Raw genomic sequence first — 19305 nt, 5'->3', positions numbered from 1 at the left:
TTGTGCGGACTCTTACTGTACAGCACATCAAATGGACCTAATAACTGAAATTTAAACTGAAAAATGACTTAGTCGACCGGTGGCTTGGTCGCCCTAATGAAAAGAATCACTTAACTTAAACCTAGATTATCAATAATGGAATACAGATAATAAATGTAGATAAAAACTATTTACCCTGAATTGATTGAGGAACATTACTTTGAACAATGATGGAGTTTAAAAACATTATGCATGAACTTTCATGATGGGGATATCCAAAAACTATTATCCAAAACTATATCCAAAAACTATTTACCCTGAAGTGACTGAGGAACATTACTTTGAACAATGATGGGGTTTAAAAACATTGTGCATGAACTTACATGATGGGGATATCCATGCCTGCCCCCACATTAATGCTTAACTGTTTGATCAGGCTAGTCCCATAAATTGTCTCAGCGAACATGTATATTTTGCTGGTCCAGTTTACTTGCCTTGGCTGGAAGCAATGATGCCTTTACTGGTGTTGGCAGGTGCTAGGATTCACCCAGAACTAAAGGGTTGAAGGGTGGAAACCAACAGGATTTGAGGTAAAAGCTCAGGTCCCATGTCTGGTAGGGCATGGTAGGTTTTCCATTAAACAAACAAGTCACACTACAGATTTGTCAGGGAGTTTTCAGATGACTGTCTAGGAAGTTACCCATGTCCTGTGTTTGCATTGTCCATTAATAAACATACAGTAAGAGCCTCAGGGTCAAATATTAGTTGTTGAAGAATAAGTCAAACAACATTGAGGAGTTTTGTAAAAACACTTAAGAATTCCACTGGTGGAGAAAGGCAGATGATCCACTACACATGTCTTAAGACTTAGTGCTCCTTTAAAAAGCAAGTGCATCTGGGGTGGGGACACCTATGCCCGCCCCTGATAAATCCCCTACATAGCAGATGAGCCCATTTTTGGCTCATTCCACCCTACCCTGCAAGTAGTGAATGTAATGTACCTAATAAGGAGTCACCTTGGTGTTTATTGACTTTATGTGGTCAAGAAACTCCACAATGACTCCTTATAGCCACTCTTTGTAAAACAGAGGGTACAATATCCAGGTGACTAGCTATGATTGCTGGAAGACTGAATAGCTCAGTAGCTCAAAACGTAACTGGCATTTGCTCTTTGCGGGAAACATGAAAGTTGGCAGCCAAAAGCAGGGTTAAAATTTAAGCTTAATTAACTTTTCTTAATAGAGTTTGGGGCAAAACATTAAAGCAGTGGGTGCTTTCCACTGATGTTAGGCACCCATTGACGTATCAATGGGAGCTTTCAAGGCTCATTCTTCAAGATTCAGACAAGATTTCCTGCCCATAACACTAACCCCATTGATAAGTTTGGCATGATGAGAACTTTTTTCACATCTACCAGGAAAGGCAAGGAGACCCAACGAACAAGCACAAGAAAATGGATCTAGATGTTTAAAAAAGTTAACAAAAGCCCTCACAATCTCGGTAGTAGAGATAGAAAGGCAAGTTTTAGCCAAAAGTTCTGAAGGAAGTGGTTATCCATGTTTTAAACATATAACTTCCCTTGCTAAAGAGAAAAACTTAAGTCATTACAGGCTGTCTTAATCTATTCAATGCAAGGGGGAACAATAGCCTCAATTGTGACTGCAGAACTGCTGCTCTTTGTAACAACCCACCCACTTTAGTTTTACAACTTTTTATTTACGTAGAACCCTAAAAGGTTGTTGGAAGGTGAAAAATCAAAATGCACACATTTATAAAGGGCCATTTTGAAGAAAAATTGTATAGTTAAGATTAAAATAGATGTATCCCTTGATGCATTGCTAAATTTTTTAGTTTATGGCTTGCACTTTTTTGACTTTGTATTGGCCAGTGTCACAGTTGCTGCCAATGAAATTGTGGTTAGCAAAGGTTCTAACGTTTTTATAAGGAGGGTAATAAGGGTAGGACTAAAGGTGGCCGATAAAAGCTGCTGACAGAGGCCTTCCAAAGGGGCTCCCCGTCAGATATCTGGCTGAAAATTGCCTAATGTCGTGCACGTTTCGAAATCCTGTTGGAGGGAGGAACACATTGGTTTGTTGATACTGTCCTCATCCTGATGGCCTGCTTGTCCTGCATTGTGATCCGATAGGGCCAAACAACCGGATCAGCTCAATATCTCAAGGTGGAAAAGATCCGTTCATTTGGTGATCTCAAACTAGTGGATCTTTACACGTAAGGTCAGCATTACTTGTGGAGATTCTGCTGGTTTCTAGTAAAGAATATTAGCAATTGATGGCGTAATTGCTAAAAGCATCAATTCAAGGAGTAAAAACTGGTGAGGCCTCATCTGGAGTATGCAGTGCAGTTTTGGTCTCCAGTCCTTAAGAGTGATATAAATAAGCTGGAGAGTGTGCGAAGACTAAGTACAACTAAACTGGTTAAAGGGCACCTGTTGGGTAAAAATGTTATCCCCTTCCAAAGGTGAAGGCTAATAGAGCCTGCATTCTGGTAGGGGATAACAGTAGTTTTTAAAAAAAAAAAAAAAAAAAGCCCCCCCCGCCAGGAGGGAGCACATAATGAAAAGCTGCCCTGAATTGCTCATTATGCACATGACGTCACATGTGGGTTATGTGCATGCGAGTGCCCGGACATGGCTGCTCGCTGCTGGTTGGGGATAACATTTTTACCCAACAGGTGCCCTTTAAGGGGAAGGAAGATTTAAATTATGAGGGTCGACTATCAGGCTAGGGTTTTCGTCTCTGTATATAAGACGCCTGCGAGAGAACATAATTACTTTTTTACAAGTACTTTAGCGGGCATTATAGGCAGATAGTGGTGAATCTTTTTTTCCCATAAAAAGGATCAACACACCAGAGGCCACCACTTTAGACTAGAGAAAATGAACTTCCTTTAAAACAGCTTATGTGGTTCTTTATGGTACAATATTGGTATATACAGTTTATGTTAGTGTATGGAGAGGTTGGTGTAAGTGTGTGTGTATATAGGTGCCCTGACTTTCATTTGGAGGGGTTGGACTTGATAGACATTGTTCTTTTTCTACCCAACTGTGTAACAACTAATACACCACTTGTCTTGGAGCTCCATGGCCATTACATACAGTATAAGGCATCACTCAGTACTAACCTGGAGGTCAAAGAATTTGCTGTATCTTCTATAAATAACTTGAGATGTTGAGTCTGACCACGTAACTTTGATGATATATACCTACGGAAAAAGAAAGACAGACGTTAGTGAGAGTTATGCTATTTCGATTCTATGTGGGATGCCTCTGCAGGAGGCCGCAGTATAGCAACACCGGCACTTATATTGAAAAGCACACAAACATTTCTTTTATTTAAGGGGCAGTTCAACTGTATGGAGCCCAAGAAGATCATGTGTTTCTTTTGGACACGTGTCAGATGACACCAGGATCCAGCAGAAAGGGGAAAGTGACAATGGACGCTCTGTGCACACACACACATCAGACAGATGCCACTGAGAGCTATCTGAGGAGAGAAAGCAGCTGTTCTACCATATGACTTAGTGAAGCCATGCCTTTGGCTCCAAGGTATGTTATGTATGTCTGTGGGACGCACCGTCTGCTTCACTGACACACAGCATATGTACGCAAGTCATTTATACTATTGGGGGGAAAAAATGCAACGTTAATATCATTTTAAATGGGTACGGCTTTAAAGTGATGATTACCAATCACCAATAGAACCAGGGATATATGTCTCTTTGGGTTTCTTTTCATTTGTTTAACAGGTCAGGAATGCAATTCTCTTTAAAGTCCATACTTTGGCTTTTGAAGGACAGTACATCGTATTGCTAAATATGTTGGTTCTATAAATAAAGGTTTTCAATAATAATTAAAGCCTCAGAAGCACCTTTTATAATTTGCAAGAATACACTGTAGTGATGTGCCTATATATTCAATACCCGTGGGTCAGGTGGGACTGGGTTGTAAAGGGGGTTGCTGGTACGGGTTTGTGCGGGAGGCAGGTCAAGCTTTTGGTACTGGCAGACCTGCTCCCTTGAACCCTCTGTGTTATATAATATAATATATATATATATATATATATATAATATATATATATATATACACACACACATACAGGTATAGGATTCATTATCCGGAAACCTGTTATCCAGAAAGCTCCGAATTATGGAAAGGCCATCTCCCATAGACTCCATTTTATCCAAATAATCCAAATTTTTAAAAATGATTTCCTGTTTCTCTGTAATAATAAAACAGTACCTTGTACATGATCCAAACTAAGATATAATTAATCCTTATTGGAAGCAAAACCAGCTTTTTGGGTTTGTTTAATGTCTACATGATTTTCTAGTAGACTTAAGGTATGAACATCCAAATTACAGAAAGATCCATTATCTGGAAAGCCCCAGGTCCCAAGCATTTTGAATAACAGTTCCCATACCTGTACCTACTATCCTATACCTCCTTATTCTTCCTGTTACCCAGATGGGAATGTCCCCTTTGCATAGGGAAAAGGGAAAGCATCTCTTTAGTGCCCATTTTAAAATTGTCCACCTGTTACCAATCAGGTTGCTCATGATAGGCGAACAGCTTTCCAGAGAGCATATTCATAAAGAAAATACCTGTGGACCTATCCAAGACAAATACAAAGGCCAGTTTGAGCAACAGAAGTGAGAGCTATCTTCCCTCTCACCTTGGCCACTACTCAACACAAGGCCTGCTGGCATGAAAATGGTTCGGGTAATGTGATAAGCCCTATAGCATCTAAGTTAAAGCCAACTGGTGTATTGGGTAGCCAATAAACTGCATACTTTCCAAAACTGCTAATATCATTAAAAAAGGCTCTCGGTCCAAGAATAATGTTTGTCAAAGTTGCACTGGAAATCAGCTTTCCAAGGATAGATTCGATGCCAAGCAGATTTAGAGACTTTCAGCTTGTTAACTTCACAAACACATCGATGGACAAGGCAGCGGCAGCCAGTGTCCCCACAGAAAAGGCAATACTGTACTTCACAGGATCCATAGGTGTTTTTTGGAAATCACTCCAGGGATTGAGTCTTCCAAGGAAATTTCCAATGGCTTTTGCCTGGGCCAACCTACGCCAATAAACTTTCATATAGTGTGAGTTACATCTGTGTCATTTCTTTAATTAGCAGGGATATTATTTATGGTGTTAGCGCTCTCCAAGCTTAACTATGGGGCAGCCAGATACAGAGCAGGTGCACAGTGAAAATGGAAGTGAAAATAAAGAGGAAACTTATGGTATATAAAATGTGAAACACAATATATACAATTCACAAATGGGACATTTAGCAGTCCTGCTGTACGCATGGTTATAGAGAATAATAATGGGATCCCACTGCTATGGAATGGGATATTGAAGCAAGATGTTAACTTTATTACTGGCAAAAGCCAGAGTGCAATCAGAACGATGCACAAACCAAAAGGTCTCTACTTGACTCCAGACAGATACAGCAACAGAGAAAAAGATATACATAAAGCAAGGTGAGAGAAAGATCCAAGGCTATGATGGAAATAATGAACAGACGAAATCGATGGGGGTCAGGCCTTTTGGCACTTTGAGCTCCGCATGTAGAATTGCCGAAGGTCATTATGCTCCAAAACCATGGATACCTCACTGCCTGCATTTGGCAGTGCTGTATTCACGAGGGGCAAAATCACCTAACTGCATATCATTCATTAATTTTTCCAGGGCCAGTTGCAGAGCACAGCCAGACCCAGATGCAAATAGGAATGTCACCTTTCCATTGCTGAAAAACTGTGAAAGGGGCTGTGCAGGTAGAGCTGATGATTTTTGGAGCAAGGTGATTATAAGGGGTGGATTTGTGCTATCAGGGGGTGGTGCTTTGGCATGCAGATGGTCGATGGCTGACCACCGTGTCAATCAGTTTGGAGTCCTGTCCATATTTTAGTTATTAGGGAGATCCGCTCATTTGTCGTTGTCGCCAAATTTTTTACCCTACCCGATCGCCATCTTGCCGACTTTCGGCCAGGTATCAATAGGGGACGCCCGTCTAATGGCCCCACAAATGGGCCAATAAGCTGCTGACTCTGCAGCTTTTACCAGCCCATGTGTGGGGGCCTTTAGAAAATTTGGACAATCACTTTTAAAGCAGACAGCCAGTGCTAAAACCAGTGTAAAAAAAGTTGAAATTGAAAAATAAAATTAAATGTTAGTATCCCTTAAAATTATTGGTGTCAAAATGGGAAAACTTTTGTAGGTTCACTTCCCATAATACTTCATGGGAAACACCTGTAAGAATGGCACATAAATAAAAATAACCTGAAAATGCTCCTAAACTTTATTGCTGTAAATAAATGTGTAGGTGTGCTTTGCCCATGGGCATGTCCCAGTGATAACTGTAAGCAATCCACAACAATTCACCTCTAGCCTTGGCTATTTATTGAGACAAACTGTTGGCAAATCACCACATATGACAGTAACCTTAAGCAATAACAAAAAACTAAATAATGGCAGCATCTGTACTAAAAGCGCAATGACAAGGAGAGTTGTCTGCTATAAAAACATGTGTTGGGTGGTGGAACTTTGTTATAAAAGAAGAAAGCACAAACCTATCATTGCTAGATCTAAACCAACTGATTCCACTAAGTTTATCGTGCACATGATATTATCTTGGGATAAAACCATTTCTATAATATTGCTAGAGAAATGCCTGAGTTTGTTATAAATGGATAGCTGAGCCACGAGGCATGACCGAGCTCCACTGTTGATTGTATCTTGGAACGGTTGCTGCAGACCTCCCATAACCTAGCTAATAATAGGCACTTGTAAATGTCAGCTGGAAGCTAGATGGGTTTCACTGATGGCAATGCTGCTACCAAATCAAGAATATCCTTGTATTGAAAGCCATAATAGATCTGCAAGAAAGGTGCACTCAGTTCTGTGCAAGGAATATAGGAACTGTGCAGCTCCAGCTGTCATTATAACACAGTTCCTAAGCAGCCGACAGTCACAGTCTGGACACCCCTCTGTAGCATTCTGGCAGCAGTTGCCATGGACCATATACAGCAGTGATGGGGTGTCAGCAGTTCAGATGCTCTGCAATCCTAATCCCTGTTGAAGCCTGTTGAAGGATATTGGGGGTTATAGCTCCAAATCACAAATGCTAGAGAAGCACTTGGCTGCATGTTCCAGCCAACTTTCCTATGAGAAGTCATATGCCTCCATTTATGATTTATTTGAGGAGTGTGACTTTTGGTTTATCTTATGGAGGGCAGGGCAAAACTGAAAAGGAGTAAGCCTTCCTATAAATAATAGTTTAGGGATTAAGTTGCAGTTTAAGCCTAAAAACATACAGGTGACACTTAATGGAGCTTACTACAGGAAAGTAGGTCAAAATGCCTCTAGAATGTCTTGAGAACTGATTGTTTTTTTTAATTGGAAATTAGTTGGCTGATATTTTCTAGTTATAATGCAATGCTGCTGGCAGGCTGTAACCCATCGACAAAAAAGGTGATGGGCACTCAAATAATCCACAAAAGCCAAATAAATATAGTGGTATAGCAGTCATTAGGTTGTGACGCCTGTAACCAGACTTTGAAGACCAGATCTGAAACTGGATCCTACAAACTGGATTAAAAGGGGAGTTTTGACAGCTATTGGAATCTCATGGTCTATTAGACCATGTATGAGCCAATCTGAACTGTTTTCCCCACATCTGCAGCAATGTAAATAGTTTAAACAGACCACAGGACTATTCATTGCCACTGGATGGTCCTTTCCTTTTAATGCCATTTTACAGTTGCCAGCTCCATTAAAAAACATATATCCAAACCCCCTTTAAGTTGAACTATTCCACCTTATTTAAGGCAATATAAAAGCTATTTTTAATATACCACACAATTTAATTGTATTGAGCTCAGTAACACATTGCCACTTTAACTAATGCATTGGCCTCTCCTTTTTCTTTCATTGTCAGCCTTGTAACGTGTGAAAATTCCTCCTCTCTCACACTCCTGGGTGTTGACATGGGAAAAATGATCAAGTCAGGAAGAGGAATCATTTCCCATAAGTACTGCAGTCAGGGTCATCTTTGGTTGTGTGAGAGCAGAGATCTTGCAGGGCCCCATTATTGTGTAGTTCAAATAAAGATGAAATGCAACAAATATAGCCATCTTGAACTGCTACCACCTTCTTGTCCTGCTATATCTCATATGCTCACTGCTTTGATTGATGTATTTTTACCTAAACTGTATATATCTTTCAATGTTTTTTATAATCAGAATCCGTAGTCAGTTTTATAGAAGAACATGAAGAACAACGCAACGTGTACTGGCAGGGAGCGTTAACAAGAATGGAAAGGGCTTGGGTAATCCAATAGCCACATGTATAAACAAACACAATCCTGATTTCCTTAACTGCACAAGCAAGAGTAGGAAAGGAAAGAAAAAGAGTTCAGCATAACTGCTCAAGCCTAACTGGGTGTCCAAGTTCTGCATAGCCTGCTCGCTCCACAATGGAAGATGTTCTGCAGCTACACTAAAACTCAAAGCAATGAAGGCAACTGTGCCTTCTCTGTTATTTTGTTTTTATACAAAGTAACTATATAATTATATTTCCCTGTCAAACTACTATAAAGGTGACATTTACCTGACATTCAGATTCAGCCTTGCTTTCGTTGCCTCTGCCTAAGGGCAGAGACACACGCTCAGATTTGGGAAGATTAGTCGCCCAGCGACAAATCTCCTCTTCTTCGGGGCAACTAATCTCCCCAAACTGCCTCCCATCAGTTAGAATGCTAGAACGCCGGCGGGATGGCAATCAGTGCGCTTTGTTTTCCGAAGTCACCCTGAAGAGTCCTGAAGAGTCCTCACGAGGAAACTTCGGGCGACTTTGGAAAACGAAGTTGAAAAAAAAGACACGTCCATCAAGTTCAACCTTGTAACTCTATTTTAACCTGCCTAACTACTAGTTGATCCAGAGGAAGGCAAAAAAAACATTTAAAGCCTCTCCAATTTGCCTAAGAGGGGGAAAAAATTCCTGACATTTTAGGATATAGTAAGGTACAAAAAGGGATGCAAAACTTTCTTGTATTAAATACAGGGCTCCCAATGTGTTTAGCTCCTGCTAATGTTCTTACTTTTGTATCATAAATGGATGTTGGGGGCGTAGAGGTTCCACATGGTATGTGCATAGTGATACCCATGGCTCACCCACATGTATGGCACAACTTTTTGCTCCCTCCTTTTTGCACTCTATTCCGTTTTTTGCACTCCTTATGAAATTAGCTCTAAAATTCCTTAACTAAAAGCATACATTACATAATTACCATTCTCCTAAAAAGAAAAAAAACAGTAACCTTCAATTTAAACTTTTTCCCATGTATATGTTTTTTTTTTCTACAGTCAGGCTGGTGATATTGTAGAGTACTGCATCAAATTCCTTTGGTTTTCTAATTAGTTACAATTTAAGGATACATTGTCATCATATTAAAGTATATGCACCATATACATGATTGGTGTTTCGTCCCTGGTCCAAAACACTTTGTCACAGTGGAAAGAATCTTGGTCCTGGCGTATATTGGATCTACCTTAAATATATAAGAATAAGTCACGGTTACCTAAATCTATTAAAGAGTGCAGTTGCTATAGAAACAATAAATATTTAAGATGTGTTGTAATATATTTTTATTGGTTCTTTTTGTTTCAATCCCAAATGCAGGAATTCTACATTAACATACACTTTCCATGAGCAATGCCTGGCTATAGAAAGACTGCACAAAGGTGGCCAAGGCTTAAAAAGACAGTAGTATCTCACCATTCATTTTGAGAAGAATCCAAATGCAACCTCACAGGCCAATAAACTAGGCTGTGTATGTATAGGAGCAGCCTCTGATAGATTTATAGCATTGTCTTAAATCTACAGATCTCCTCAATCTTCTGCTATGGAAGGGGTAAGACGTTGCTGCCTGGCAGCTGAAAGTTATGACGAGGATACAATGACAAAGCCAAGCTGGCATATTTACAGTAATCCTGCATTCTTGCCAAGTTATTAGAAAACCTGGAAAAGAAATATACAAAAGGACTAGAGTGTGCTCAGCTGACTAAAACTGCTCCAAGTTATAACTTCACCTCTCGAGCCCAAAAATAGGGCATTAGAGACTAGCAATTTATATTCTTGGATGTTCTAATACCACATTAAATTAAGTGCCAGCAGCACCAAATTATAAATAATATATTTAATAATATATTTAAATAATATATTTAGCATATTACGGTCAATAAATAAAACAATATATATAAAAAATTCATTGGCATGGGGTACATGGGTGGAGACAAGGCATGGGCTGGGCATGCATCGTCTACTCTCACTTGTCTTGCTCTAAGAGAAAAGTGTGCCCAAAATCTTAGGTATCTCACTGGGTGGCGGGGATAGTAAGGGAGCCCTGGCCAATTTCTTTTTATTGATACACACAAAATATCTAGATATAATTTATCGTTTAAAAAAGGCATTTAGAAACATTTGGAGGGATGACAATTTTTCAGGTACCCTCCAATGGGAAATATTACCAACAATTTGCCCCAGTTCAGTGGAACTGGAAAGCTGCTCAACAAAAAAAAAAACTCAAAAAACACAAATAATACAAAATGAAAACCAGAATATCACCCACGGCATCATACTAAAAGTACCCCTTTAACTTTGTGGCTATCTATATTTAAGGCTCAATTTACTGAACCTTCACATAAAGTGACAGGTAAACCAAGGATTGGCTTTATCTTTTATAGGATATACACATATAGCCTCCAGATTCATTAGTGGAAATTAAGCGTAATCAAAGTATCCTCCTAAATAAATAACGTTATCAATAAAGGTTTATCAAAGAATCCTCCTATCAGTATATGGCTGTTATCACAACATAAAAGGCACAAATAAATAGGGCTTTGAGAAGTTATTCGATTTATGGAATGACTTAGCTGCATGTTTTTGGGCCAAAATTGGCCCGTGCCAGTGTTTGTTTGTGAACAGCTAAGTTTCTGCGTGCTCCCTTTCAGGTAAGAAATGACAATGGCATGTGCAGTTCTTATCTATGAAATGCCTACGTTCAGCAGACAAATGAGTTTATAATGCAGTTTATGGAAGCCATAGAGCGCAGCTGTTGTGCTGTTTCCCTAAGCCTTGACCCTGAGGTCGGGAGCTAAAGATAACAGAAAGAGCTAAGGGAAGAAAGCCAGTCCGTCCCTGCAGGAAATCAGCTTTCCCTTGGAAAATTCTAGCGTGGGGTCGACTGTATCCCAAACCTGCAGCATCCCAATGTGAACTTGATACATTCCCTACAGACAAAACAGTATGTAAAGGGGAACCATGGCTACTAAATTCACTAGTCTGTTTAGCAAATCTGTTTCACTTATAGTCTTTAGGATTATTATACATTTCAGCATACATGTGAGTTCCTCAACCTATTTTATAGAGTTCGAAATATCAGAGGGGCGCCAAACCTTATGGCAGCCCCTAAGAGCATACACAGTGATGCACTCAACCTTCATCAGTATTAACATTACCATCTGCTGCTCCAAGAAGTTCATAAAATCCTAGGTGCTATCTGCATGGAGGCCAGCAGAAAGGAATTTGGAACCCTGAGAGTTCTAGAGCTAGAGTGCCCATACAGATTATGGCTGCTGTCTTGGTAATTCTTGACCTAGTCAACATTGGGACAATTTGCCTAATCAATATTGTATAGGGGTTTGTTCAGATCTCGAGCAGGTACTGTTTCTCCATCAGATAACCACACTGAGCCATGGAAGAAGAGGCTCCATGTGAACTTTGTTGGCCAGACCAGTATTGACCACCTACTAACAAACCTCCACTCATTTAACTATAGTTTATGACTTCAAGGAGAAAGAAAGTTATAATCACTGGGGTGCCAAATGTCAGACACTCTTTTAATGATTATAATCACTTATCTGATATTTATCTGCTTCTGTTAGCAGAAAACAGCACTGGATTGGATACTTCTATCACTTGCTTCACTATCTTCTCACTCCTTTCTTCTTCCCAGTGGGGGCTCATGCTCAGTAGTGTGAAAAGCTGAACTTTAAGCAAAGTCTTGTTTACGTGGTGCTTCTACAGAAGTACCATGGGCTGGTGCAGTTTTCTGGTAAAAGGAACACCAGCTGGGGTCTCAGGAAAGAGATTATAATTTCTTGCGGGTGCCCAACATTTGATGCTTTTAACTTTCTTTGTTCTTTTACTATTATTTAGAATGCTTACTTAAAAACTCTTACCTTGCCAGTGGGCATCTAATGAATGCCATTGGTTCCCTACAGCAGCAGGTGGTATATGCCAATAAAAGCTGCCAACAGACAGGCCTCTGCCTGTCTATGGCGCACACAGATGGGTCTAACCAACTGATATCAAATTGTGCATATATTGATCAGACAAATCTTGTTGGGTGATAGCTGCATTGGTTCATTGATGTGTTCCTCTCCCTAACAGCCTGTACCCCTGTCATTGTGATCCAATCGTTTGGCCAAACCTTAAGGTGGTCCTCTCGCCAATCAGATCTTACAATGTATGGCATGCTTAAAGCTGCAATCTGCCATATTCCTCTGCAAAAGCCCCTTCTAATTACTCGGCACAATGCAGACAGAATGTGATAAATAACAAGTGACCCCTGCATGCCAAAGCTGGCAGATACCCTTAAGAAAAGTAAATAAACAAGTCTTTTCCAAGCAAACACTTTGACTTCCCACGTCACGAAAATCATTTTTCTTTGTTCCTATGGAACACATACATATACAATGAGCAATCTGACATATCATTAAATAAACCAGGGCAAAGGCAAGTACAATAAGCACATAAACAAAGCTCTGAGTATGTTTAGGATCTGCATCGTTTACATCTTTTTGGCTTCTTACCCAATAATCTGTTTCTAAAACTCCATTCAGTGTTTTAACCATCAGCATTTCTAACAAAGATGGAATACTGACAGGCACGGGGGGAGGGGGTCTATCTAACTAGTTCCATATAGAGGGGCATTTTACATACAGTATATACTGTATTTTGTTGCTTTTCTTTGCCAATCAGATAATCAAAAGTTGATTATATATGGGCACAATGAACATAGAGAAAGTAATGCAACCAATATTCAATATGGCCAAGGGTGAAATGTAAGGATAATAGATTTCTAGGAGAACATAAAGACACATCACACTAGGTTGGGTCCTATTCACAGGTCATGGACCTTGGAGTGATCTCTAATAAGCCCATATTTCTTCTGACTGCAACATACTAAAAGTTGACTTAAGAACTTTTATTTTGGGCAAATATTCTGAGCAATAGTTATGTGCTGTGTTGACCTGAAACCCACTGTGACCTGTAGGTTGACCGCTGATTGGGCAGGTTTGGGTTGAAATTTGGCCAACCATTGTGGGTTAGGGTTGGGTGGGAGGACAGACTGGGGAAGTTCAACCCTCCTCTACTCCAGAAGATTCCCTGTCTTGGAACCAGAGGTAGCTAGAAGGCAAGTGTATGGGTTAGGTGTGGGTCCTACAATGGCAATATTTTGTGTGTTCATTCAATATTCGGTGCATGTATGGTGGGAATACAGCCAACCGATATCAGTAGAACACTTGGATATTGGTCGGCTCGTCGATCAGGCTGGGCAGAAAATTTTGGCCATTGTTAGTGCTGAATTGTCAGATACTGACAGAATTCTATTGTTTCTACCTGTATATCTGACAATTCAGCTCTGTGTATTGAAACGAACAATCTTTCTTGGAAAGATCTTTTCCAAGAAAGATCATAATTGTTACGTCTATGGCCACCTTTACTTGGACCTTGGTATATTTGGTATACTATTTGAAAAACCTTGGAACTTACTCGGGTGCTGGTTAAGGTTTTGCGGGTTAAGGTTTTGCGGGTTAGGGTCGGTGAGTTTTTCCCTGACCTGCACATCACTACTAGGCAAGGCTGACCTGCTGGGGGCCACAGTCACAAGTGATTTACAGCACCCCACCCCCATAAGCATAAGTTGCACGTTCTGTAACCCAATCAATGTGGGAAGGAAAACGATGCATTTGTAATCCCTCGAGTCTGATGTTTGGAAAGTATCCGGCAAATCCTGGCCAAGTCCCAGAAACGATAGCCATTAATCTCCCTTCCTGTCACAACAATGAGAAATAAAAATGAAAGTCTGTTTTTCACTGCAACAAACTGTATCTGCAGATATTCATTCTGCTGTTACCCTGGACATTTAAAGGGGTCTCTATACTTAGGCAACACCAGCTGCTGCTTGACAACTGCATATCTGCCTGTGAGAGATAAGGTGGGGGAGCGCTGCAACCCCCCAAAGTGCAATAAACTGAGGCTATAAACTTACATTTCAGCTTGCTCACCCTTTTCTCACACACATTGCTTATCCCCTGCAAAATTCTGACTGCTGCCATTTGTTAGGGAGTAGGTCACTCTCAATTATATCAGCTCATTATTATTTAATTCAGAGGTTTTCAGACGCTTTTGTGTTAATTCCAAAAGCAAAAAGCACTAAACTTCGGACATTACACTCTCAATTGAAGTTAAAGTTTAAATTCACATTTAAATGAACTTTTAGTATGATGAAGAGAGTGACCAATTGCAAATTGGTTTTCATTTTTTATTTGTGGTTTGAGTAATTTAGCTTTTTATTCAGTAGCTCTCCAGTTTGCAATTTCAGCAATTTGGTTACTGGTGTCCAAATTACCCTAGCAACCATGCACTGATTTAAATATGAGACTGGAATATGAATGGGAGAGGGTCTGAATAGAAAGAGGACTAAGAAAAAGTAGCAATAACAATACATTTGTAGCCTTCCAGAGAATTTGCTTTTCAGATGTCAGTGACCCCTCTATTTGAAAGCTGGAAAGAGTCAGAAGAAAAAGGCAAATAATTCAAAACCTACAAAAAGAAAAAAAATGAAGGCTAATTGAAAAGTTGATTAGAATTAGTCATTCTATAATATACTAAGGGGGTTATTTATCAACTGTGGAGTGTTAAGAGTTGTTTACACCTCAAATGAACTTCGAAGGAGCTCACAACTCAACTTTCCTGATTCTGCGAGTTCGAGTCCCAAAACCCAAAAAAATTGAATCTATTAAGTTTTCGGTGAAAAAAAACCTCAAGTCGTTTGAATCATTTGCGTTTTCAGGCAAAACCCTCCAAAAAAAACGGGAACATCAAGCAGGCTTTTAACATCTTCAAATGGTTCAAGGGATCTTTGCCATTGACTCCTACATGACCTTGACAGGGTTTAGATGGTGTATTTTCGGATTCAAGCTATTTCCAGGGTTGGGGTACAATAAATCTCAGGGGTTTTTTTTTTTATAAAACTCAAAAAATTAGGTTTTTTTTACCCCGAAAATATGAGCTTTGATCAAAAAATGCAAATCGAAATCTCGAATTTTCAAGGAAAACACAACTCGAACCTTAATAAATCTGCCCCTAAAAGTTAATTTAAAGGTGAACCACCCCTTTAAATGAGGCCAACAGAATAAATTTCATAATGCTCATGGCTGCAATGCCTAGCCTTGCTCCTCGGACACAATGGGACGTAATGGGACTCATCCTAGTTCAAGTCTGAGGCCTATAGGACTTTATGTTTTTTAACAATGAAAGGCGGACATGTCAGTAAAAGCCGTCTGCCACTGATACTTCCTAAAATAGTTGATTGTGCAGGAAATCCTGGATGGACTGGCCATGATGATTAGGCAAGAGAAGCTGACATAGCAAATACGTCCGCAGAGGCAAATGCAAGGGCAGCCCTGGGATACTGGGATTAAATCACTCTCATATTCAAGCACATAACGAACTATAGTATTGGGCAATAAGAAAAAATACGAGCCTTTAAAATCACCAATGTGCCCACTATAAGTTTAGAAACATTACTGCCAATCTCCACTACTCGCGAGTCCTTTAAAAAGAAGCCCAAAGACACGCAGCTGAGCTAAATCAAGCCAAAAGCCAAAATAAAAATGTAAAAGTCAAATGCAAATAAACTATAAGAACACACCTTAAAAATTAATTAAAGGAAAATCTGGCTTAAAAAGGTGTTTATGGCCTTTTAAAAGCCAGACAGCCAAAAAAAACAAAAGTTCCATGATATTTTGGGGTTTGTTCCGTTCATCAGGTGTGAAGGGCACGCTGCCCAAAACGTAATGTTTGCCTTTCTGCTGTTTTTGGCTTTCTTCGTTCCTTTAAAAAGGCAATAAACACACGTTTCAGCATATTTTTGTTATAATATACATCTTTAGCTCTTAATATTTTCATACTAATAGATGTCCCGTACAAGGTCGAAATATCATTAAATTCATGATGTGGTTTTGAAGAGCTTTTCGATATTCTGAGAGCTTTGCATTAATATTAAGTTAAAAATATGCCATAAAAAATGAGATAGTGAAAAGAGATGCGGAAGTCACCGCTGTTGCCTCCTGCATGGATGGGCCATGGGGGGACTTCCTAGGTTTTTCCGGAAGCATTGTTTTCCAGCAAAACATCCCAACAATGGTGTCTGTCATCTCATCGCTCATCCTGACTGAGGTAAGCACATTTCTGATCAATTGTCTGTCACCACTTGTTAAAAGTGTTCCAATGGTTCATGAAGTTAATGCAAATTCAAGCACTTTTTGAAAATCTAAGATGTTTGTTTCTACATGTCTCCTGGGTGTTAAGGATTCACCAAATCCAGGATTTGGTTCAGTATTCAGACAGGATTCGGCCTTTTTCAGATTTTACTACTGGTGATTTTATTTATTGCTGGTGGAGAACCATTTTCAGCAGATTTGTCGCAGGCAAATGCGCCAATTTATCATGGGGGACAAAATCTCCCAGTTATTACCCTAAAGGTGGGCAGATTTAAGATGCCGTTTTGGGCCTTTTGACAGATTTGGCAGGCTACATGCCCATGAATGGGGACCGCCAACGGGTCAACCAACTGATATCTGGCTGAAAATTTTCAAGATTTTCAGCGTTTGATGTTCCCATCGGATCGCATCAGCTATTTGATACGGTCCTCGCTCAGACAACTCATATTCCCACCTTTATAATATGATGGTTTGGCCCAAGGGCCAACGATCAGATTAACCTATGGGACAATTTAGGTGGGAACAAGAAATCACCGGCACACAGGTATTGCAAGCAGGTAAAGCAATGCTTGATAAAGGGGGTAACTCCGAAACGTTTCATGCTGCAATAAATATTTAGCAAGGTTTTACCTGCTTGCAATACCTGTGTGCCGGTGAATTCTAAATATTTATTGCAGCATGCAAAGTTTCGGGGTTACCCCCTTTATCAAGCAATGCTTGATAAAGGGGGTAACCCTGAAACGTTGCATGCTGCAATAAATATTTAGCAAGGTTTTACCTGCTTACAATACCTGTGTGCCGGTGAATTCTTGTTGCCAATGGATAGTGAGGTTGCCGTTTCCTCCATTTCGCTGTGCACCAGGGGTCTGTTTTTGGTGAGGGCCAGGGTGTGCGAGTACTTCTTGGACTGTTCTACAATTTAGGTGGGCACATCAGGGGAAAAGATCTGCTTGTTTGGTGACCTCACCAAACGATTGAATCTTATGTATGTGGCCAGCTTCACTTGAACAAATGCATACAGTATGTGACCTGGATACTTGTTTAGTTTTGATTTACTTTTTCCTTTTTTTATTTTTGAAAATAATAAAGTTTACTTTTAAAAAAAAATGTTTAACGAATATATATAACATTGATATACCATATGTTGTAGAATGACTTTATGTATTCTCAAGTATATGCTCATAAAATTCGTCATCTTATTGGACATTTATAAAGCACCCCCATCACGTATTGCCAAATAAATTCTCTAGAAAAACGTGCATTCAATTATAACAAAGAAATAGCCACCCTTCTTATACTGCCTTGCTTTGGCTCATGTTTAAAGCAGGTGGTTCATGGAAGGAATGCTATGTCTCGGGGATAGTATACTCAAAGAGTATTTTCTCAAGAGAACTCCTGCAGATGAAGAGGGAGGAGGATATGAAAAAGCAGAATCCTACAAATTGGAGATAGAATGTAAAGGGCAGACAGGACAAACATGCAAGAGGAAATTGTATTGTTCCGAGTAAGGCCACAGTGTGCACTTTGAGTTTTATGTATATCAGTCAGCAGTGAAGAGATAAGCAGAAGAGTAGATAAGATATAAGAGACCAGTCAGGATTGTCTGTTGAAACTGACTGCTGAGCTAGCATACATGGCAAGATGGAAGGACAATATGGCTGAAATTGACCAATCTGCCCAACTAAAGTGAGGCACGCATCAGGTGGCAGCATCTGTCTTCAACATCAAAACTGTTCTGCATGGCAATCTTCAACGTCACTTATCCCAGCATAGCTGTACACTTATTTCGCAAGCAGGGTGCCTATGCATTGCTTTAAATATACAATTTAAATATACAACTCCCATACCTGTGCTAGCAAATCATATTTTCAATCATATTTTCCTACAGCATGCATTTTCATAGGATTCAAGAATTGGCCACTGTTCACAAAGGACCACAAGGAGTAGGGATGATAGGGAAGTAAAAATATTACAAATATTTTTATAAATGCAAAAGTGAATAGAAATAACGACAAATGGGAATAGTGTCCTTTTAGTGCACTGTAACGTAGAACACGAAAAAAAATTAAAGGGTTTATGTTTGCATTGAAATATATTGAACTATCACCCGGAGTAGTAAAACTTATGTATTTGCTTTGGAAATGTATATATGAATAAGCTATTGTGAAGCCTATACAAATTTACATGAGGCTATAGAGTACACATTTGCATAGCACATAATTGATAATCTGTAGAGATTACAATGGTTTCAGCTCTTACACAGGACATTTTACAGGAGTCATTCATGCCTCTCTCTGGAAATACGTAATAAAAACTTCTCATATAAAGTAGCGCATTTGTTTCCAAGAAATAATTCTTTTGTATGTACTGGATGAACAGATACAAAATGCAAATTAAAAAACAATTTATAACTGCATTGGCGTTACTGGGATCCGTTATCTGGAAACCTTTTCTCCAGAAAGCTCCAATTTACGGGAAGGTCCCATAGGCTCTATTATCATTCAAAATTTTAAAACATACTTCCTTTTTTGCTGTAATAATAAAACTGTACCCTGTACTTGATTCCAACTATAATTAATATAATTATATAACTAATATAATTAGTCCACGCTGGAGGCAAAACAATCCTATTTTGTTTATTTAATGTTTATATAATTTTTTAGCAGACAAACTATAATCAAATAAAATATGAAGACACCTGGGAATTCCATGACCTGTATAAAAGCAATTCT

At 39.4% G+C, this 19305-nt stretch overlaps 1 protein-coding gene across 6 annotated transcripts in view; it reads right to left on the bottom strand.

Annotated features, from left to right (window-relative positions):
* Positions 1–19305, bottom strand: part of sh3pxd2a.L (SH3 and PX domains 2A L homeolog) — a 197480-nt gene that overhangs the window by 159174 nt on the left and 19001 nt on the right. For all 6 annotated transcript variants that reach the window (XM_041568665.1, XM_041568666.1, XM_041568667.1 and 3 more), the window contains one exon: positions 3121–3201. In XM_041568665.1, the coding sequence (XP_041424599.1) occupies positions 3121–3201 (81 nt within the window). The remainder of the gene's footprint in view (positions 1–3120; positions 3202–19305) is intronic.

The sequence above is a fragment of the Xenopus laevis genome, chromosome 7L (genome assembly GCF_017654675.1).
Source record: "Xenopus laevis strain J_2021 chromosome 7L, Xenopus_laevis_v10.1, whole genome shotgun sequence".
In the NCBI taxonomy this organism is placed as follows: Eukaryota; Metazoa; Chordata; class Amphibia; order Anura; family Pipidae; genus Xenopus; species Xenopus laevis.
The sequence above is the reverse complement of the archived record's forward strand: the minus strand, read 5'-3'. Positions and strand labels throughout refer to the sequence as shown.